The sequence below is a fragment of the Pyxicephalus adspersus genome, chromosome 2 (assembly GCF_032062135.1).
Source record: "Pyxicephalus adspersus chromosome 2, UCB_Pads_2.0, whole genome shotgun sequence".
Taxonomy (NCBI): Eukaryota; Metazoa; Chordata; class Amphibia; order Anura; family Pyxicephalidae; genus Pyxicephalus; species Pyxicephalus adspersus.
In genome coordinates this window covers 91,158,265-91,182,111 of record NC_092859.1, presented here as the reverse complement: position 1 = coordinate 91,182,111, position 23,847 = coordinate 91,158,265, and the positions used below count along the sequence as shown (strand labels likewise).

The following is a 23,847-nucleotide window of genomic DNA, read 5'->3' as shown; positions in this document are numbered from 1 at the left end:
TATCAGAAATTTACAGGGATCTCTACAATTTTTATTCTGACCATCATTGAATCATTTGTACACATGATCCTGGTCAACTAAAATCCCTATTTTCAATTTAGTGTAGATTAATGTTTAAAGTGCTTATACAACCCTAAAAAAAAAATTCAACATGGTGCAGTTCAGTAATCCTGTAACCGTAATAGATAATTGTTTTGCTTTCTTTCCTTGTTTTCAGTGAAATGTATTTGATTATCCTTAAGTAATCTGTACAGGATGACAATGTTTACTTGTTACAATACAGTGGCAATATTGTGACCTTTTTGAACATGCTGTGAGCATGCAACGGTTATATAGTGTGCCTGCTAGAATCCAGAAAGAGGGACAGATATGTGTTGTATATATAGCATGGTTAGAGGAAGTGACACACATGTTCTGCTTGTCTCCACCTAAGTGGTCACATGATCAATAAACAAACAGATAAAGGTACTTTCACATTTGTCTAAAACATATTTTATGTTTTTTTTAAGTATTATTTTATTATTCAGTCTTATGTTCCATTTGGTATGTTATTGCATGGCTGAGGAATAAAGACTATATTTACTGTTAGAACTCTTCAAAGAAGTTTTTATGATTTGGTATAATCCACTGTACCAAAGTTTAGCAAAGAAACTGTCTTCATATGCAATAAATATGTAATCCACAAATAAAAGTGCATATGTTAGCAAATAGAGACTTTATCGGTCATTATTGTATAAAATTTTTCTCTGACTTTTTTTAAATGTTTAAATACTGCAAATACTTAAATCCATTAGCAGAATTTATTTGTAATGAGCGTTTTGTTTCTCACTTCAGTGGTTACAATTCTGATAACACCGTAGGCTAAATTTTCTGTGGAAAATGCTTATTTAAATGACATGAATTGTGCAATGAAAAACCTTGAGATAATTAATTTTAAAAGGATTGCTATTAATCTCAATTAGGATGCATCTCATTAAGGGACATTGACCACATACCATTTAAAGATTAAGGGCTTGTACAGAATCATTATTTCCAGAAAGTAATTACATATTTTCAAACACTAATTAAATGCTTGTTTGTAATTAAACATTTTTGATTTTTTTTTCAAGCAAAGTTACGTTGCCAAAATGAGACCAAGGTGTAGCCAAAATATATGTACCATCTAAAAGACTTGTTCCAATCAATTCTGGTATAGTGATTTCTATCTTAAGAAAACATGTACCTTGTCCATGGGTATACCAATCCCTGTCCCAATGGAAACGACTGGACATAAGTATCATTAGGGAGTAATGCACTGTCCCACATTTTAGACTCTAAACAGAGCTGGTAAAATGCCACTTCCTTTAATTCAGCCTGAATTGACAAATTTTGTAAACTTTAATGGCAGGTGTGTTATATCCTAAAAATATTAGCAGTTTATTGATTTTATTTGTTTATAGTTCTTCAACCTAAAGTTACCATTAGTGCTAACTAACATGATTCTCTTTTTGAAAAGGGAAGTAAACCCTCATTAGTTAAAGTAAAAATGTGATAGTATAGTTTTCGTTTTTGTGATAATCATTTTGTGCTGTGGTGAAAGGGTTAAGGGTTAGGTCCATGTATACTAAATAAGGCCTCTGAATTCCTGGTTGCATACCATCTACGATCCCTTTGGAAGAATAATTGTGATACTTAATTTGTCATTTGTGTGTTGGTTGATTTCATCTTGGTAATCACTGTATTGATTACGCCAGTATTTCACATGGTTTTTCATATATATGTGCAAAAAAGTAAAAAAAAAACATTAAGGGTTAGGGTTGGAGCCTTCTACTTATTCAATAAATACCCAGGGTTTCCAAGTGTGGTAGAGCATGTGACCACCTCCCAGATTGCGCTGCCTGACCCCAACATAACGAGTAAAACTATAAATTTGTGCAAGCTCCAATGTTAAGTTTTCATAAAGGATTAGATCTTGTTTTTGGGCAGAGGAAAAGCAGTTACCCAGTGAAGGAGTTCAGGAAAAGTAGATATTATTAGGTAGGTTCTTACTTCCTCTCTTTGCTGTTAAGGTTCTAAACGCTGCATTTTGGGAGGATGGCACCCAAGTGGGTGGGTGCATGGGGAAGGTGGGGAAATGGTATACTTACAGATCCACAGCAAGGTTATAAAATGAAATATTGAATATAAAAGACACTGTTTTGCTTTGGTAAATGTATATAGGAAAACAGGCATACGCAATTCACTCACATATATGTTTTTAGAGCATAAAAACAAACCGAGAATGATGAATTTTCAAATATTTAGCGCTCTTTATATTGGACTCATTATGCGGCAGTTTATGGAGAGTCTAGTCTTCTACATTACTTTTGTACACCATTGTGTTTAATGTTCTGGCACATTTTTGTAGATCTTACTTCATGCTGACAGCAAGGAGACATTGCTCTATGCAGCCTTATAAAATATAAATACATTGAATGGTAAATAGAGCATAATCCAAAGGCTGCTTAAACCAAGGACTTTTTGAATGTGAACATAAACTCTGAGGCAATTTCTTGGTTCTGAAGATATATCAATTGTAGGAAATGTCTAATTGAATGTATATCTGTGTGTAAATTGTGGCTGCGATAGGCTAAACTCAACATACAAACTTATATATTCATATATAACATATTCAGCTCAGTAGCGTTGCTTTGCTTTTTGATCTTCTCAAATACACTGTGAAGGCTAAACATGGTATGTAACAAACACTTTACAAATCATATATAAAAAGCACATAGGTTGATTTCTCCTATTTAATATTTAAAGGGGGCTTATACAATCTAGGAGTATATTGTAAACGTATCTCATAGGGCTCTGTTTATAAACAGGAAATCAGACATTCCGTCAAACATTGCCTTGTGAGAATATTCCAGGTCCATGTGTTTCAATGACAGTAATTAATTCCCACTAGTGAATGTGTGAGGGAAGACTATTTTTATTGCTGTCTGTATGGGGGAATTACCCCCCTTTATGCACCTAGTGACCATAGTCTCTGGTACAAAAAGTAATGACTCCCAATATTTGTGATCACAGAAAAAAAAGGGAGATTTTTCAATGGAGAAATCTGTTCCAAGAACAACTGTCTAGGAGATGTTGAGCAAAAAGAAATGAATCAGGGACTTTTCACAGGAAAGAAGCAGTACAAAATTATTTATTGTTTTGTGTTTGTTTTGTTGTCTGTCATTACACTATTGTACAAAAAAATTTAAATCAATTTACTGGTATGTAGTTTTAAAAATTCACATATTGGTGTCAAGTTGTCTAGGGATTTAGAAGGCATCTTACGTGCTGGAAACAAGAGTTCTTAAGAAAGGAGGGATCCAGGCTGTCTAACATCAACAAAAAGACTACAGAATGTTCATTGAAAGGACACCATTGGCAAAAGCAATATGCACAGAATGAATTAAAAACATTTAAAGAAGGGGAAACCAGCATGAAGACAAACCACAAAGTAGGAGACCATCAGTTCTTGTAATTGGTGTCACCCCTCCTTCATAAAAAAAAACTCTGTGATGACACAGTGCTTCTGCTTGGAATCCATGGTTCACCTCTAATGAACAAAAATATTCTGTAACACTTGTATAATACTCTACCAACTTGTGAAACTTGAACAATTTATGTCAGTTATTAGGAGTTATGCCCACTTTTGCATTTCTTTTGGTAAACCCTATATATAGTGTGATTATTAAGGCTTCATGGGATCAACAGCACTAAAAGGATAAAACAAGTTTAAATCAAGTGTTTTATTTATTTTACTGATGTGAATATGTCACACTGCATTGACTTTAGAAAAACATTATAATATTTTTAAAAAATGCATTGTGTAAACATTGCTTGTTGTAAGCTTGTTTGTTGTTGTTGCTTATTTCTACATTTTTGTGGGGCCATAACAAAAAAGACAGTTAAGACACCTGTAGCAGTCAGTGAGGATATATTAAGTGCCTGAAGAAGTGGTGGAGGGGGGAACAATAGTACCCAGTAGGGGGGAACAATAGAAGTGAGTGGGTAGAGCAAAATTGCTTAGGCTAGGTACACACGTGCAATGGTTCTCGTCCGCTAATCGTCTTAGAGCAGGGACAGCCCTGTGGTATTTGGGATGGATGATGGAGACCATGACATGTATTTTAAAAGGATTGCTATGATAAAACATTGAATATTCAACTTTCGAATACAAGATGTAAAAAGCAGGAAAAAAAACTGCTAGTTTGATGATCAAGTAGGTATTTGTGCTTGCATTGTCTGTACACTTCTCCATTTGTTCTTATTTGCACTTTCTTGTATTAAAAAATATGTGCAGAAGTTACCAGAGGGACATATTTTTTCTCTATGCAGATTAACTGCTGTGTGAAAGAGGGAAATCAGTAGAAATTACTTTCTGTGCTTTAAGTTTATCACTACCCGCACAGCTCTGGCATTGCATCTGATTGGCTATATATCCTGTGTGGTTTTGGTTTTAGTAATAGCACTCTACTTTATAGTCCTGACAATTTTCAAATAGACTAAGCAAGTTTAACATTGCTGTAATATGATAATGTTGCTTTTCTTTTTTTCACAGCCCATACATCATAAACGAGTACATGGGTATCAGGAATGAGAGCTTTATGAAGGTAGCAGCAGTTGGAACGTGGATGGGAGACTTTGTGACAGCCTGGATGGTGAGTACTTTTATGCTTTTAGCTTCCTGGAAGTTCTAATTGTCTTCACCCAATAAGGGACAAGTAATTTAATTGCATGCTGTTTTTTAAGGGAAGTCAGCAGCATGATACCAGAGATCATTTTAGTTTTTTTTCAAGGGTGGTATTCTACTCCTTCCATCTGACAACTAACATTGGGGGCATTTTTCCCACTGACATCTTTTATAAATTGGTTTTAGCAAGGGTTCCCAAAAACCAGAAGATAATTTAAAGTGTTTCTCTCAGGTGCAAAGGTTTCGACAGTCTGATCTGCGAGTGCTTTATTATAACGGAATATCTATTCATTGTAAGTGTATGCAATACATGGTCAAAGAACAGGAAGAAGTACCCCTCCTCAAATTCTTTCTCTACAGTCATTTTTTGGTAGGTTTTTTGTCTGAAACTATCTTTAACATGACTGACAAGCTTGAGTAAAAGGAAATCGGCAGTTTTTTCCCCTATAAATATCTATATACACTCAAAAATGTTGTATAAAGGCTTAACAGCAAGGTCTACCCATCACGGTGCCCACCTAGCTATGCCCTTATCTTGCCTTTGTGCATTGTCCTTTTCCCTATTCAAAGACGAGAAGTCTGCAAACTGACATTTATCTTTTTTTTTGTCTATAAGCCTTATGAAGTAACAGGTGTTCCTGCAATGCTGATAATATTTTAGGCAGGTATGTAAATGAGGTGAACTGGTGGTAACAGATGGACTTTATGTCCTGTCATTTCCTATGTATCTACCCTTAATTTATGCCACATAGTTCAATTTTTCAGGGGTTTTCTTATAGTAAGAGTGCAGATGCAGTAAACGCTTAACCATAAAACTTGGCTGAAAATGTTATTGGTCCTCATGTTTATAATGCTGCAGAAGGAGCACATCATGTCTTGTTGATTTTCCTGCAGTTATACTGATTGCTGCTGTTTGATTAAAGGTTAGGAAAACAAATTCTGCACAGGGAGCACATGTCGGATGAAAGGAAACCTGCCACATGTTGTTTCTGTAGAACTGAATACCAACTACAATGCTAAAAGAGCTTTTTTCTTTAAAGGAAACGTGTCATGACCAAAATACCATTTAAATGGCTGCCGTGCCTTATTTTGATATGGTGCATACTTGGTCAGACTTTCTAACTCACAGACTTTCTAACTCAAAGTCTTGAAGTCAGAAAATTACAGGCAAGTTGCATTTTAAATTAACTATTATTAGTTATTTTATTTCACATATATCAATCAAGACACATAAATACACATAAATACAAATATTGTACTCATGTATAGAAATGAAATATTGTTCTTGCTTGCTTTGGAAAACACGTGGCCTGTTTTCATTCCTACCATGACTTGTCAAAGAACACACACAGCTCATGTTTATAACCCAAAAGTAATTTGTAAAACTTTGTAAATACCGTGAACAGCGAGTAACATATTTTCAACCGGCACAAAAATAAAGTTTTTGCTTTGTGCAAAAAATTTGATAAACTGATGATAAAATCATGAACAACATAAAAATGTTGTAACTCTTTGATATATATGGCCTGGTATTTATTTATTCCAATCCTATATTATAGTCCAAAAAAGTATGAAAAAATATAGGAAAAAGGCACACTGTGCTGAGCAATACATACACACATACATAGATACATACATAGATGCAAATATACCTCTGACATATACCATAGCGCTGTACAGAGATCAGCGGTGTTTCCTATTGATGACATACACACATACATCCAAATATAGCTCTTGACATATAGTACAGCGCTGTAGAAAGGTGACAGGTGCACTCACATGAGTCTCAGTCGCATGTATAGCAAGTTTGGTTGAAATGTCTCCATGTGTTTCCTGGTGAAATGTCTCCATGCGTTTCCTGGTGATCAGCGGTGCAGTCTCATGAGTCTGAGTCATATGTCTAGCAGTTTGGTGATGCATTTCCTAGTGATGGTGGAATTTAGCAAATTTGGTTGAATTGTCTCAATGTGTTTCATCAAAATATAGCTCTGACATATAGCACAGCGCTCTACAAAGATGACTGGTGCACTCACATGAGTCTCAGTCATATGTATGGCAAGTTTGGTTGAAATGTCTCCATGCGTTTTTGAGTGATGGTGGAACATACACACATACATACATACAATTTTTTATATATATACTAGCTGATTACCTGGCGTTGCCTGGGTATTTATTTACTGCAATCTTATAATATAGTCCAAAAAAAAGTATGTAAAAATATAAGTAAAAGGCACACTGTGCTGAGCAATACATACACACATACATACATAGATGCAAATATACTTCTGACATATACCACAGCGCTGTACAAAGATCAGCGGTGCACTCACATGAATCTCAGTCATATGTCTAGCAAGTTTGGTTTAAATGTCTCCATGCGTTTCGAGGTGATGGTGAAACATACATACATACATACATGCAAAAATAGCTCTGACATATTGCAAAGTGCTGTACAAAGATCAGCGGTGCACTCCCATGAGTCTCAGTCATGTATGGCAAGTTTGGTTTAAATGTCTCAATGCGTTTTTAAGTGATGGTGGAACATACATACACACATATATCCAAATATAGCTCTGACATATAGCACAGCGCGCTACTAAGATCAGTGGTGCACTCACATGAGGCTCAGTCATATGTCCAGCAAGCTTGGTTGTAATGTCTTAATGCATTTTCTAGTGATGACATACAGACATACAGCCATATATAGCTCTGACATATAGCACAGCGCTGTACAAAGCTCAGCAGTGCATGCACATGAGTCTGAGTCATATGTCTAGCAAGTTTGGTTGAAATGTGTTGATACGTTTCCTAGTGATGGTGGAACATAGCAAGTTTGCTTGAAATGTCTCCATGCGTTTCATCTAAATATAGCTCTGACATAAAGCACAGCGCTGTACAAAGATGACTGGTACACTCACGAGTCATGAGTCTCAGCCATATGTATGGCACGTTTGGTTAAAATGTCTCCATGCGTTTTTGAGTGGTGGAACATACATACATACAAACTTACATACATGCATACATTTTTATATAAATTGATAATCTTTTTTTATATTCCTTCCTTTTTTTTAAACCAAATTACCTCATCACTGTTTTACCATGCTTCTGTGTTACTTCTCAGTTAGTTAATGGCATGCTAAGGGCAGTGGGGTTGATATCCTACAGGTGGCATGATCCAACTGGAAACAAAAACATCCAACTTAGCCCAACAAAATAAGAAGGTTGCAAAACAAAATAATGATTACAAAATTCCAAAAAAATGTAATAGAAGAACTGATAGTGGGAGACATGGAGGAATGGAAATAAACTGTATAAAAGTAAAAACGGGATCTTGAAGGGCTTTTTTTCTAAAACATAGTTTGGAGTTTTCTGCAAACGCAGAAACTGAATTTTCAATCACAAAATCTCAGTTTTTAAGTTCTTTAAATAGTAATTAGGTGTTCAATCACTGAACATTGGGGTACACTACTAACATTTTTTGACCATTTAAAGTATAAATGATTAACCACTTTTGACAGTGAAAGTTGTTGGGAAACATAACCTGGGCTAAGTGACTTTTTAAAGTTTGCATCAGATTTTTTGACATATTTGTATACATATATGCAAATATGTCACTTAATTTAGCTTAGGAGCAAATAAAAAAGGAAGATCCAAAATTGGGATAATCATGTGATGCAGGTGCAAAGTCTGTCATGCCTTCAGATGTCCGCTTTCTTCTTCTTCTGAGATTAGAAATCTAATTGAATAACCAACAAAAAATATAAACTGCTCTACTGGAATATTTAGGCAAAGGTGAGGAAATCAAAGACATAACTCTGTTGTCTAAAGCGATGAAATAACAATAGACTTCTGAGATCAGAAGTTTTTAATGGATCTGTTTTCAGGGTTGGATCTACTAAATCAAACCGAAAAGCCTGTACGTAAGGCAGATCTATATCAGGAGTCAATGTGGTCTGCAAATCTGGAATGCTCATGTGATTGTATATTATCTACATAAAGCCTCCAGTCTGCATTAGATTTCTACAAAATTACAGCAACAGATTGAATTTAAAAGGTAATTGATAATAAGAATTAATTAAAAAAGGCTTGTGTAGCAGCAAATGTATACATTATATTAGTTTACTGTATTAATATGTTAACCAAAGTGGACTTTTTCCCTTGGTGGAGAAAAGGAGGAGGAGTGAAGAGGAGCTTCAGTTGTGTGTGGGGATCTAAAGAGTTACCAGGTCTTACCCTGTCACCAAAACGCTGACGGAATCATCCTCCATTGCACCCCTCCAAAAAATCAGCATCTTTTATTAGGCAGCTGCAAGGTGGACATGCGTTTTCACTTTCCAGCAGTGCATTTAGGAGCCCAGCCTACTAGCAGTTGCTAGATAGGTGCCACCGATAGGACAAAGATGATAACTTAGTGAACGTCAGGTGAATAAATGAAAGAGTATTGATTTATTTTTAAATGATGCAATCCTTTTGTTTATAACATATGTCTTTCAGGCAGGTTTTAAAAGAATCTTCTGACAAGCTATAATTTCAGTGACACTCTAATGATATTTTCAGACTGCTTGTGCTTTGAGTACAAATTTTGTCTTCACTCCCCTATCAACTGATCTCAAAGCATTTCACAACACGTCATAGGGAAATAAATATTGAACCTCACTGTTTGGTAATTTATTATTTTCCATCTAGTCTTGGTGCTTGAAAAGATTGCAGGAAGGAAAAATGTTACGCCCTCTGCTATCCAGCCTTCATTAATATACGGTTTCTGGAACCTCTGGCATCAGTGAAGTCAGAGGAAATGGCTATTTTATCTAACTTTATAAATGATCCTGTACTTTACATGTGTATTTGCTTTTGCCAACGGTTTATTATTGTAGATAATCTAGAAGACTGCCTAATAGAACATAAAATACCTGAATAAGAAAATGAAAGTTTAATACAGAACAGAATGTAAAACATAGTGTACACTATTGAAGATCTGTCATATCCTTGCTTATTTTTCAAAAAAATGATCAAAGTTTCTTCTTCGTGTTCTTACTTTTCTTGCATCAACTAATTACTTGTAGTTGTTTGGTTCAACATCAATAATACAGCAATCTCCTTACCTACCCCCATATTCTGGGAGAGGATTCAGATTGCCATAGTAACCCATCTAACTGTCAAGATATAATCTGTGCATACTAAAATACAAAAACCATCCGGTTTAATAAAACATCATGCCAGGTACAGTAAAATCAAAGAAACATGTAGAGTGATAAAATGTCACTTTCCCAGCAAATAAACTACCACCAAGCCGAATGACTGCTATAAATCTCTTTTAATGTCTTTACCTATGTATTAATGTTTTTATTTATGTGATAGATGAGGATGGGTATAAATAGGAGGGGGGGGGGGGGGGTATGTAATGGATTGCCGAGATGGGTGCTAGGATTGTTCTAGCTTGTCATTTGAATACTGCATTATGTCTATTAATCTTTGATACTTAAACATTTAAAAAGAGTGATTATTCTAGTGCTGCTTTCTAAATCAACACCAGTGACAGAGCTGTTTGTTATTGTCCAACTCTTCTTATCCGGCAGGTGTTCCATGCAGATTTCCTTCACTATTCGGTTTCTGACAGGGTGATTGATCATTCCCAGCTTCTTTTCTATATAGGCTGTCACTGAGGCTTGATTATTAATTAGCAATTGTAAATTAAATGCAAACAAATCAAGTCAGACACAGGGTAGCATGCCTATTGGCATTGTATTTGATTATGGGCAATTTTGTGCACCTACAAAAGAGAAAAGACTGCTGACAGGCCTGTAACCTAATGTCTCACTTACCATTGGTTTAAAGTTAACCTGTGATGAAAATAGATACATGACCAATGAAAGCTATTGATACTACATACCTCCGTCTGAAAAAGCTAGGTACCTGACTATAATTTGAACCTGGTGGTGTCATTATTTTTTAACTGGTCCTGCATTATATATGAAGAGATCAGAGACCTCAACCAGATTAAGCTGCATTGCCCCTGCAGAAATAGATGTTGCTGCTTATTCCTTACCCCCTAAACATAATGAGCAAGTAATCTAGTTGTTATCCACCATCGCTAACTGAAAATGTTGGTCATTAGGAGACTTTGTAGTATTCATTTACAAGTTTACCTTCTGGGAATGGAAAGTAATTTCTCGTTTTGCAGATATTTCTGTGCATACATTTTCCATAGAGCCTGAAGTCTCTTTTCCTGTAGTTTGTACTATATAGAAAATCTTTTTCTGCTTTAAAACAACTCCCTGTAGTACATAGATAAAAATTACATAGGAAGACCCAGAATAAGGTATCTCCTGGACACCTGTAGAATGTAATATCCTTTGCCCTGTGCATGAGCAAAAAAACATTTGTGGTAATGGGTCAGGCAATCTTAAACACTTCAATCAGCTATCTTTCCAATAGACCTGTCACACACCAAAAAAACAAATGTGTAAGCAAAGATTATCTCCAGTAAAACTGCATGTGAGAAGGATTAGTAAATGCACAGATATAGGCAACAGGAATTATATGCAAATTTTAGGTTTTTGGCCAAAGAAGCTGCCTATCCCATTAAACACTATGGCAGAAAGGCATTAAAAGGTGCAAGGGTTACAATGTACGGTAACTTCAGCTGCCTGTATCTCTGGATGTGCTTGTTTTAACCCTTAGATTCTTAATTATGCATATTTTCTCAAAAAGGTTGAATTGCATGGTTTATTACTTTACCTGCCCTCCTATGGCAAAATGAAACACTGTATGAGAAAATGATGGAAGATCTTTACATCTGAATGTAGCAAATTGGATTATCATTGGTGAAATACTTGACAGAGGAATTATATTGGTAATTACTTTTTCCCTGTGTGAAAATCATGTACTTTTAGGGGTCATGGAGACTTTAGTATCTCACGTACAGATTCACTTTTACTTTTCTATCTTATCCTAATTTAGAATATTTGTTTAGAAACCTTTTTGCAGTAACTGGCACAATAAAATACCATCTGTCTGTTCTCTGTTCTCTGTTCTTTGAATGGCATATTTTGCCAAAATGTTGAATATTTTCTATCTGAAATACCACATTTACGAGTTGATACATAGCTACCAGCCAAATACCTGTAGACATTAAACTTTATAATTTGCATTTTAATACTTTGTTTTATATTGCATAAAAAAGTGGCTCAGTTCATTCATTTTTGTTTTATTAAGGGTAGAAGCTTTATAGCTTTACTTCGAGTACTGTATAGTTTAAAAATAATTGAATGTTATAGGATGTTAGTAGCAGGTGGCCTATAATTTGCTGACAGTTCTAATGCCTTTATACTGCATCTGTCGCCTGTCAACAGGGACTCGAACTCTGTAAAACTGTAAACTCTTGTGTTACAGAGGCCCTTGTGGTTCCTAATAAACTTACCATCATAATCTGAAAGCCATTTCTGTTCCGCTAAACATAGACAATCTGCAGGCCTTAGGTTTTCTGGAGATATATATTTACTCTGCCTGGCATAGCCACATACAACATACAAAAAGTTTGATATCACCCAGTAGTTAAACAAAATCCATTGCATGGCTGATATTGGGCGAAGGGGTAGAAGGGAGTGAGGAGGCTTTTAAATTTTATTTTTACATATAAAAACTTGATGCATTTGATGATAACACAACCCAGTGCTGCCAGGCATGGATTGTGTTATCATACTGTGGTGTGGGATACTAATGACCACAATATTATCCCCCAGCATTGGTGTTGTTGACCACAGTAACAAACCCAGCATTGGGGAGCCAGTGACTTCAATATTAATCCCAGCATTAGCGTCAGTGTCAGCAACAATAGTTCCCAGAAACTACCTAATCTCCAGCAAAATTTAGGGCTAGCAATTGAAGCTAGTGAGCATTATGATAAGCAGTAATCCAGTAGGTGTGAGGCACAGCAATGGCAACGCCTGTAAATGTCAGGGTCATCCATGATAACCTCCCTGCAGTAACCCCCAGTAAGTGTCAGGACCAGCAGACATAACCCCCATCAAGTATCAAGGCCAGCAATGACCTCTTACGGGCATGACTTGACATATGCTGTGATGCATTGACAGGTGGTTTGAACATAGCCAGATGGCAATAAAAGGTTTAGTTTTAGTCCTGAAGCACAGACAATACAAATCTCCACAATGGATAATGTATATTTTTCAGACATACCTCTAGCTCTGCAAAGTGTGCTTGAATACTGGAGTGATCAATCCCCCCTGTAATAAAATCCTATGAGGGTGACATAGCCATTTGATTTGCTGTACCAGTATCCAGTCAATGTGTTCTTCACTGTTGAGCTATAAGAACCTGCTGCTCCCTATCCTCCTTACTCAAACATACTATGTTACCTACTTTCATTTCTTTTCACATGCCTTGTTCCTTTTTGTACTTTTCACCTGACCATTTTCCTCTATTGTCTTCCACTTTCTAGTGGCATTGACTGGTCTCTGGGCACCTCCAACCCTGTGTCTTTGAGTCATCTATACTCCAGAAGTGTAAGAACCACTGAAGTAAACTTCTCGTCACTACTCACAGATTCCCGTTGTGTGGTTGTGGTGTGACTCTCCAATAAGGAGAATTTGTTTAGCTGTCCCAGCAGTGCAGATTTGCATTAGTTTGCACTATTTCTAGAGTAAATGTGTATTACCTGGTATGAAAAATTGTGATCAACAAATAAAAGATTGTATTTTTCTAGGAAAATGTAACAACAATTCATTTACAGAGGGGAAAATCTCCTAACCTCCCTTATTTTGCTAAAATTAATGGTTACCATGCAATGTATTTGTTTGTGCAGGTGACAGATATGATGCTTCAGGATAGCCAATATCCAGACTGGGGTAAATCTGCACGAGCTTTCTGGAGGAGGGGGAACATCAGGATCATTTTGTTCTGGTAAGTCTTTGTCTTGTTTAAGATAACCTGTTAGCTGCAGAAAAACAGACAGGCAAGTCAACCAAAGATTATAATAACAATATTACAGGTACAAATAGGTGGAAATTTGACCTATATTGTCTAGACAACAGACCAGTTTTGTGTTTTAACTCCATCCAACAGTATGTAGTTTCTTTCAAGTGATTATTCAGTGTTTTCTGAAGAGATTATGTAATAATTCTACAAAAGACATGTTAAAAAAAGATCCCAATTAATATTCCCCAGGAGCTTCTAGACCTATTTGTTCATTTTCTAACTTTTATACGTCATGCAAAATTAAAATGCCATTGTGACTCATGCTCTTCCCGACCCTATGTTTAATATTAGTAATTTAGCCTAAACAGAATATAGGCAGTGTGGGGCATTAGACATAAAATGAAAACATTTGGCAAGCATTTAAAGCAGAACTCCAGCTTTATACTCCCTTCACTGTTGTTCTTTTATTTGACAATGGATCAAATAACGGGGTTGGTTGACTTGGAGTTGAGCTTCAGAACACCATTTCATCTAGACAAGTAGTCAATAAAAACCATTTAGTGTAGCATAAGGAACAGAATCAGCTTTCTGTCACCTCCCCTCACAGCAAACACTCCAGGATCAGAAGGAGAAGGGCCAATACACTTGGCCATCTCTAATGTATCATATCTACAGAAGAAGAGAGCAAATGGATACATTCTTCATTATGCTGTTCCTGTTTATTGTCCAGCCAGTAGACAAAGGAAGGAAAGGTAACAAGGGAAGGAGAACTGAAGAAGGCACACATGTGATATGTTAGTACCATTAGCATAATTTTCAGCGGGGGAAGTGTATGCATCAATCAGCTTACAACGGTAATAGTAAGGTAGAACTAGTGAGGCATTTTTTTGAAAACAAGTGTTTTGGTAAAATTCTAACCAGTGTAACATATTTGACATAATTACCTTTTACTAAGAATGTGATCTTTCTGTATACATTCAAGTGCACAGCTAAGTAAAATATGTATACATGAACTGTGTACCTGTTAAAGTAGTTTTAATGGTAAGACAGAATAGCTCTAATTTTCGTTACTACAGTTAAAGCCATACATTCCACCTCCTGTACATACAATACTATTGCCTCCATTCTAAATTTTGACCCCCTCTGGAGGTGAAGAAAAAAATAATCAACTGTATCAGCACACAAACAAAAAGCAACAAAAGTAAGCAACTCTGGCTGCATTACTTGCCATCTCTGGCACTGACGACTTACAGCAATGCGGGGCATCATTGACTCACTCCCTTAGTAGGGGGAGTAGGGGGACGTGTTCCGAAGAAAAGGATTGAGCATGTTATGTAATTAGCCTAGAGACATCTGGAAAAAATAAACGTAAAATAAAAAAGCATAAACCACATGGGGGCCTTAAGGAGGAGGAGAGTTCCCAGGGGGTGAAGGAAGCACAGGGTCATACTAACGCAGCATGGCCACCAACCTGATCCTTCTTCTCCAAGTGTAAGTACTCACAAAGTACTTTGCTAATTTATTGCAAAACACATTTAATTAAAACCTCAGCAATCATCTGGAATGTCTCTAGAATGCTCAGCAGGTAAATGTAATATAGAAAGAACAGGTAAAGGATATGTTGACTGTTTACATGAGCAATGCTTGGTACACACTAGATAGAGCACCTGCAGACAGAATGGTTTCCACTTCCTCCACATTAGGCAGAAAGTGTTCATTGAACATTGGTGGATTGTTTGCTTTTCACAATAACCATAACAAACAACATCAATGCAACATATTAAAATCTTTTCAGGATGAATGACCATGTAGCTGATAATGTACAACTGTATTCATCTAGTGTAAACATATTTATTGCTGTGCTCTTTTATCACTTGTGCCTGTTTGGTTTATGTGCCCCTTTATGTTATTAATAAAATGACTTTTTCTGTATACCCATTTATCCAAACAGTTTTCTCTATTTGAACAGCATTTTAATTAGGCACAGGTGGTTAGCATTTTTCTTTCTTCTTGCAGTTTTTGTAGATTACTGTAATTGCTGTATACCAAGTACTTTGTGTAATGCAAGTTTTGAGTTGGAGGTAATTAGTTTAGTTATATGTCTATAGACTATTGCAAGCTGTCAGAAATGTACTTTGCATCTTATCTGCTTTTAAACAATATTCAGGTTTATTGCAAAAACTCATCAATCTGCTATAGGATGTTGTGTAATGATATAATTTAATACTGATATTACGATCCCCCCCCCTCCATATTTTTGTGTGTTTGTGTATTTTCCTATAAAAGCATGATATTGAAGATATGCGTATATGTTCATAAACATAGCGATATGAAAGATCTGCATTGTTGTATGTATGCCAATGCTTACATGTTGCTGCTTTGGGTTTGTGGATGGTGAAGCTGCTATTTATAGAGCTAGAGGTACATGCAGTTGTTGCTAGGATACACAATGCATATAACAAATGTTTTCTGCAGTCTTCCCTTTCTGTTTGCTGGATGGTGGGGAGATGGGGGTGTACAAAAAACTAGATTTGTAATGAACAACTAAATCATTCTTAGGAATGTCATATTACAGTAAATTTCACACCATTTTTAGTGTTGTGTGGAACAGGGAAAAGTTTAAACCCCCAGCAGTTTTTGTAGACTCCTTCTAGAGAGAATTTCCTATAGTTTCTGAAATGAACAAAATGTTCATCTCAGAGAGTTGTCCCTGGTATAGGTGCCTCCTTTGGATGATTTTCTCCTGCCTATTGCTTTTAAGACAACTTGAAACTCTGTCTTATAACTTTCGGTCCTAATGACAATGTCCACATGGACAATAAAAGACGGGTTAAACTTTCTCAGGTGGGAAAACATTTCTAATAATGAGAACTTGATAGAGGACAAAGCCCTCCCTGCTTTTTTGCATTTTATTTTCACTTTACCACCTAACTCACCCTTTCTGAGTTTCCATCATATTTTGCCCATGAAACAGTGCCACATAAAAAGAGATAGATGTGTTCATGTTGTATGCAAATGCCAGCTTCTCTCAAAGTGCATAAAGTGGACTGATATTCAAACTTTAGATCCACATCTATATATACAGTATAATTAATTATATAAAAGGGTTAGCCACCCCTTTATATAATGTACAAAAATTGGCGATTGGTCTGCTTTAAATTTTAAGGTAATTTGTAGATACAGAGACTTTAGATTTACTTTATAGAAGACAATTGATTATGGTTTTGTATGGGCTCTCATGCTAAAGCAGAATCAACAGACCCCAATTCTTTCAAATGTTGTTAACCTTGCTAAACTCTAATGCTGCCTTTATTATTTACCTAAATTATGACTAAGCCCTCATCAGAAAACTCTTTAAAAAAGGCTTTAGTGAAAACAAATCTGTTAAAAGAGAATGGATATTGAAGAGCTGTCTTAGATATTTTGTAATTTTTTGGATATCCTTTGCTTTAAAATAAAAGGTTATTTGTAAGACAAAAATTGTATATGTAAGGTTAAAAAATTAATATCATTTCATCATTTATCATTTTTCATGTTTATAATTACCCTAATAGTAATAGTAAAGCCAGTATTACAGCATACTTAACGTGACCCTATCAGGGTAACTTGTAGAACATATCCGCAAAAAGACACTATTTTACTGCTCGCTATCTTTTCCACATATTTAACAGGTTGAATGGGTTGAATACTATTTCCTTCATCATTCACTGTGGTTCCTCCCACCATCTTGTATGTTATGTAGTGGTTATTCTTTTATATTGCAAAGTAGTAAAATAATTCTAAGAATTCTAAAAAAGTGAAAAATATCCCAGACAGCTTCAAAACTGATGAACCTTGCTGGTGTTTAGAAACAACAATTATTTTTTTAATTAAAGAAATGTTCACATTTCAAAATCTCTCTACTAGGCTTCTTGAGCTTTTTTATTTTGTTTGTTAACAAATTACCAAGAGTATTGAGTTGTACAAAAGTATTTTATATTTTATATTTGTACAGTTGAGCTGCTCTTGTATAAAGCCATTACATTTTTCAAAACTCAATCAAAACACAGTTGGTAATGGAGAACATAGGTCAGGCAACCATCAAGAAATAAATGATAGAATATTGTATCTTGCTAGAGTAGTCAGAGACAAGCTAAAATTAAAAGCTACAGAATGTTTCAAGGGTTTGAACTGATGTGACATTGTTTCTGTTTGTTTATACAAACTATCAGCTTTAAACTGTCACTTGGATGTAAAGATTATACAAATTATCGCATATCTATGATGGGGGTTTAGAACATTACTTTTGAATGTATCATTAGCTAGACAAACAAAATATATTTTAGGCAAATGGATGAGAAGCTAAGCTTTATTACATATACAAAATAAAAATCTAATGTATTTTGGTTATGATAGTGCCTAAAATGTATATACAATTAGACTTAAAAAGGTACCTGTCCGCTGAACCTAACAAATATAAAAATAAATATTGAACACAAATGAAGCCTTAGTTACTCTTGCCTTTTATTGTCAATAATTAATGTTCTCTTTTTATGCAAAATCAATGAATAAATGCTTCTTTCATTCAAACAAAATCTATTTATTCAAATAATTTGCATACAACCTCACAGAGTTTAAACCCTGGCCTCTAAACACCTGGGTTCTGGCATTAATAATGTACATATAAATGTGCCATTTGTAAGATTCTTCATTATTTGATTATTTGAATTTTTCTACATTTTAGTGACAACTACATTCAAAAAATATAAGTAAAATATATAATAATATGGGGTCTATTGTAAACTTACCCTCTTATGTATTATATAGTGGCCACTGTAGATCAGTGGAGAACCTTTGGCCAATGACCTTGTCCATGCTGTGATCTACAACAGGATTTTTCCTGGAGTCTGTTGGTGAAAATTAATAATGGCAATGTTTCTTATTGTAAAATTTGCTATCCAATTTTGAGGGGAAAATTTGAAAATACACTCCTTTAAATAACATGTTTGGGGAATGCCTTAAAGCTAAAAATGTGCTTTTTTCATCACCTGTTGTGCTCCAAGAAGCTGGTGGGGCATCCAGTTATGCCCGTTTCTTGGGTAATAGGTACAAAGGTATCCTTTACCCATTCACAAAAACTTTTAAAAGTAAAAAAAAACGTCATGAAACCATAACAGATAACATTTACAGTATTAATATCACCTAAAGTAAATCCATAATCAATCACGTCATCCAGTGATGGAATCCAAATCAATACAAAGGCCAGTAATGCAATTCACATCAATCATGATGTCCATCTACTTAATCCTCATCAATCACAATGACCCCTGATGCCCACTCTTTGTTACATGCTGCATTACCCCACTAACTAACAGATTAACTGCTGTGGTAATAGCATCATTTCTCCAGGGTATGCTAAATGTATGTATGAGCTAAAGATTTGATGCAATATTAACCCCCACCATCACCACTTTAAGAATGTGTTTTCCTGTCAACATTTAATTTACATTAAAGAAAAAACTTTTTTTGTTTTTTCACTTCATTTTTTTCTTTAAATTTCATTTCATTTTTTTGTTTTCTAGCTTATTCAAAGCCGACTCAATAGGTCTTGAGACTTTGCTGACTATCCCATATTTTGAATTTGTCATTTTCTTTCATGTTTTGACATAACCTGTTGTATGTTTAGGGTCATATCTTACTCCTAACCAACTAGTTGTAGACCAGGTATTGCATGGTGTTGCAGAATGCTTTGGTTGGCCTTTTGGTTTGTAGCAAGTCTATGACTCTGCACCTAGCATAAAGAACCCCAGACCATTATGCTTCCTTCGTTATAATTGTGTCACAACCCCGTAACCATATTTTCGTAAGTCAACCACATTCAAAACTGTGTTGGATGAACTAAAGATTTGACATATAAGACCTTCTTCCAGTCTTCAGTGGTGGGCAGGCTGTGATGTGAGGCTTTTTTTCTTGTTTTGGTGTTTTAGCATTATCTTTCCTAATTCAACTCAAAGTATCCATAGATCTGCTCACCTTTACTATTGTAAATCAGTGTTTGAAGGTTCTGACAAGCACCTGTCACTCAAGCAGTTGACATGTTGACTGGTTCATGTGATTATTCATGTCCTGTCAGTCCTGTGCTTGTCAATGGTCCCTCCAGTTTCCCAGGGCCGTTTGATGCTATAGGAAACTGAAATAATTTGGCCTGATTTATCAAAGCTCTCCAAGACTGGAGAGCATGAACTCTGATGGGGTGATCCAGCAAACCCAAAAAGGATCCAGTCCAGGATTTGCCAACATATAGCAAAATACTTTTAGGAAATCCATTCTAGGTTTGCTGGGTCACCCATATGCAGCCATGATAGACTATCTTTTACAATCTTGGAGAGCTTTAATACATCCATGCCCACTGTCACCTTTTGCAATTTTTTAGACTTAATGGTACCTACTTAATGGTATTACCCGTAAAATTAAAATTGAATTTCATATTTCTTTAACCTTAAAGCGGAACTAAACCCAAAACAAAAAAAAAAGTACACTTATCTTTAATCCTGCAGATCAGTCTATCCGTCAGGAGGTTTCCATCAGGTCCCACATCATCCAGTTATCTGTCTTCGCCGCAGACATATTCTTCTCTCTTCTTCTGGGTTCTTTTTCCTGTGTCACCCGATTTTGCACTGCGCGGTTTTCTTTTTTTTTTTTTAAAGTTGTTGCACTTAAAAAAAAAAAAAAGCAAAAAAACTATAATTTTTATTAAAAAAAAAGGGTTGGCTGCCCTTTTATGTAAAGTAAAAAATCTGAGTTTAGGTCCACTTTAACCAGTGGCGGTTTACTTCTTATGTTTGTAGTATGTCAGGTTATTACTAGGACTTAAACATTTTGCTAAAAACTGGTATATTAGTGGCACTTTAAAACTTTTAGTCAGTATCCTATGAGGTAGCTTGTTTATGATACAGCATAGTCTTTATAGTTATTAATATAATGAGTGGTGACATCCTAATGCCTACTATGGGCTCACATGTTGACTAATAATGTTGCTGTTTGTAACATCAGACTTTCAGTCCTATAAGAACTGGATAAATCTGTTCTGTTCTTTAAAATATTTATGTTTTTATGTTTTCTGCCTGATTATAGTGCCATTTTGGGGGACAGTGGATAGACTTCTTTCCCAATCAATCCGAAGGGATCTCTTAACTCAACTTCTCTGTCTCTCTGTTAAAATACAAATTAAATTGATGTTTTGACCATGGCTAGGTGCTTAATCACATTATGGGAGTCCCCCCCCCCAGAAATAGATTTGTATAAATGCATTCAGGATATTGAACTGATGGAATTGCTGAGGGCCAGAATATTTGATCATTTAGAGAAGCATCAAAGAGTTTTGGATAGGATTAGTGTAAACTCACCTAAAGTGTGTACTCACCTAAATCACTACTGTTTTAATGTGAAGATCCTGATGGAACTTTATAATTATGAAAACTTAATTCCCCTCTCTTAGTTCTTTTTGTTTCCTCTTTTGTAATTTTTTTCTGGTTTGTTTCTTTTACGAGTCAGGTCAGAATTATTGTAGCTGGGCTAATCTGTGCTGGAGTGTTTCTTGTGTTGTTTATGGTTGCTGACCATTGCCTATTCCTGACCCATCGATTATATGCAGCCTGTGTCATCATCTGCCTGTGACCCCGACTCTGCTTGTGCCTACTGATCACTCTTGTATGACTTTGGTTTTGCCTTGTAGTTCTTGTACTTCCTATTCTGTGGGCCCCTCTGCCAGCCCATCCCCTAGATCAGCCTTTGCCAACCGATGGTCCACGAGAAAAGCAAGCTCAGATCTGCGATGGGAGAGTGGGCGGGGTTATGGCATCATGACGTGACTATGTTTCTCCCCCTTTGAATGACACCCAGCCCCCCGCGCATGCACGGTCTGGAGCCTGTAATTTTAGTGGTCCGTGGGACCTAAAGGTTGGCAACCACTGCCGTAGATGCCATCCTTGCACATTAAGTCCTGGAGGCAACAATTTGCTAGGAGACGCAACCAGTCTCCCAAAGGCTAGCTAGAGGTGAAGACTGAAGCATTAGATTGGGCCTTTACAGGTTTTGTGAAAACATAAGGTTGTGAGCGAATTGTTAAGGTATTTAAAAGGCAGTGTTCTCATTGACTTGTGGTCATCAGGGGCTGTTGTCTGCTTTGGTAATGTACACAATGAGCAGCAGCTGTCCACCGTGTACAGTTAAGAAGCTCACAGTTGTTGTAACACTAGGATAATGCTGCATGCTAGGGATTTTCAAGCACATCACCCTAATTTTATCTACCCACCATGAATAGAAAAATGCCCAGGAATGTGTCAGTGATTCAAAAGACTGCAAAATGGAAACTCTGGTAGTTTAAAAAGAACTTCAATTTTTCCACCGTTGTTCCAATCTGTCCATCCACTTTGATTGGCTGCACAGCAGTTGCTTCTATGCCCTTGATGTTTAACAAGAATCCTCCATGCAGGAAACAGCTCATGGTGCCACAAAAAGGGGCAGTCATGCAGACTGGGTTTTATATGTAACCCATTGATCGCATTCATATCTTATTTCTAAGCACATAATTCCATTTATTTTCCATCTCCCTCACCTTGTCAGTACCATTACAAAACTGGCTGTGTCATTGTGTATTTAAGCACCAACCTGACGTCTTCATGCTTCAGCTGCCCAATGGGAATCATGTCTACAAAAAAAACCTGTTAAATGTGTTGTATGCAATTGATGTGATATTGAATTATATACCACTATTAGGATTTAGGTTTTCATTTGTTTCTTCAAAGTTTCCATTTCCCCCACATAGGTCTTACTAATAAAGCACAATTCTATTCTTCGTGATTGTAAAGAGAAACAGGAGCTTTTTTATCTCAGCAGGACCTCATTTGGGAACGAGCCAGCAGTGAGGGAAATTACTGCACAAAGAAACACAGGTTTTCTATTTTTCCATAGAAATAGTGTGTTAATGTCATGCTGTCCTGCGGTGTTTATTCTTGTTTGGGTTTGTCAGCTTTCTATCCAGATTAGGCATTTTCTCACCTTCCATGGTGATGTGTACTATATCTATTGGGCAGTAACTAAGAAAACAAAAAATATAAATTGTAAAAAGTCACATTTCGGAAAAACGAAAGTAGCGAAAGTATAGTATGGTGCATTTTTCACTAACTACATATATTGAGCATATTTTGTAACATTTTTGTAAATAACAGGTGAGGAGTTGATTATAGAATTTTTCATTTTCTTTTTTTTTTTTTTTGGCTCATGCCCATACAATGGGCCATACAATGCTTTTTACTGCAACGTGCAATATTGCACATAAAAATGTGTTTCACTGCTATTATAAATGGTACAAAGGCAAGGCACCTGCAGCATAATGGTCAAGTGCTTGTGGTAGTTTGTGAAAGTAATGCATGTCAATGCATGTGCATGAATGCACCACAAAAAATATTGTGGGTTCTACCGGTAAATATTTTGTTATTTTATAATAACGTTTTCTTCCTGTTCCCGAAAAAAAATGTTAATTGGTTACGCTACATGAATATGTGGCTTGATAAAGGCCATGGTATAGTTAAACCTGTTGTAACTACACTGCAATGACTTGGATTTATTCTGGTCCCATCAGTTCTAATAGGGTCATGACAACATGAAACATATTAAGTCTCAAAGGAAGGGAAGCACAGGGAAGTGTCATCTGGAAGCACTCCTGCTCCCCTTTGATGAAGCCTGATCCAGTATGTCATGATAATATTATATCTGTAGGATATCGATCTAAACTAGGCAGAGGATTAGTGTGAGATCAGCTGCTGTAGATCAAAGTAGTTCTAATGTTCAGGTAAAGGTATCTGACTCGTGGATAAGAAAGCACTGTTCAAATAAAAGTGTTTAAATTAAAAATACATGTGAAATATGTTAGTTCTTTCATTAATTTAATTAACACTCATGATTTTCTTAGAAAATACCCCTGTTAAAGTTCTCACCCACCTCTATAACAAGAGTTGGGAGCTTCCATACAGTTAACAGTACCTTATCATCCATTATTGCTTTCACTCATCTAAATGGATGAACCAGTCAGTGCAACAAGGGCATCGACTTTTGCTAATACAATAGGCCTGATTTAACCTCCCAACCGTTAAGCCCGTACTTTTTCGTATTAAAAAAAGTTGCAATTATCGATAACCCCGTACTTTTCTCACTCCCCACTTACCTGG

At 36.0% G+C, this 23,847-nt stretch overlaps 1 protein-coding gene across 1 annotated transcript in view; it reads left to right on the top strand.

Annotated features, from left to right (window-relative positions):
• The window catches only part of TMEM117 (transmembrane protein 117), a 99,153-nt gene that overhangs the window by 47,034 nt on the left and 28,272 nt on the right, over nt 1-23,847 (top strand). Inside the window, exons 4-5 of the mRNA XM_072401454.1 lie at nt 4,574-4,673; nt 13,527-13,624. Coding sequence (XP_072257555.1) covers nt 4,574-4,673; nt 13,527-13,624 — 198 coding nt within the window. The remainder of the gene's footprint in view (nt 1-4,573; nt 4,674-13,526; nt 13,625-23,847) is intronic.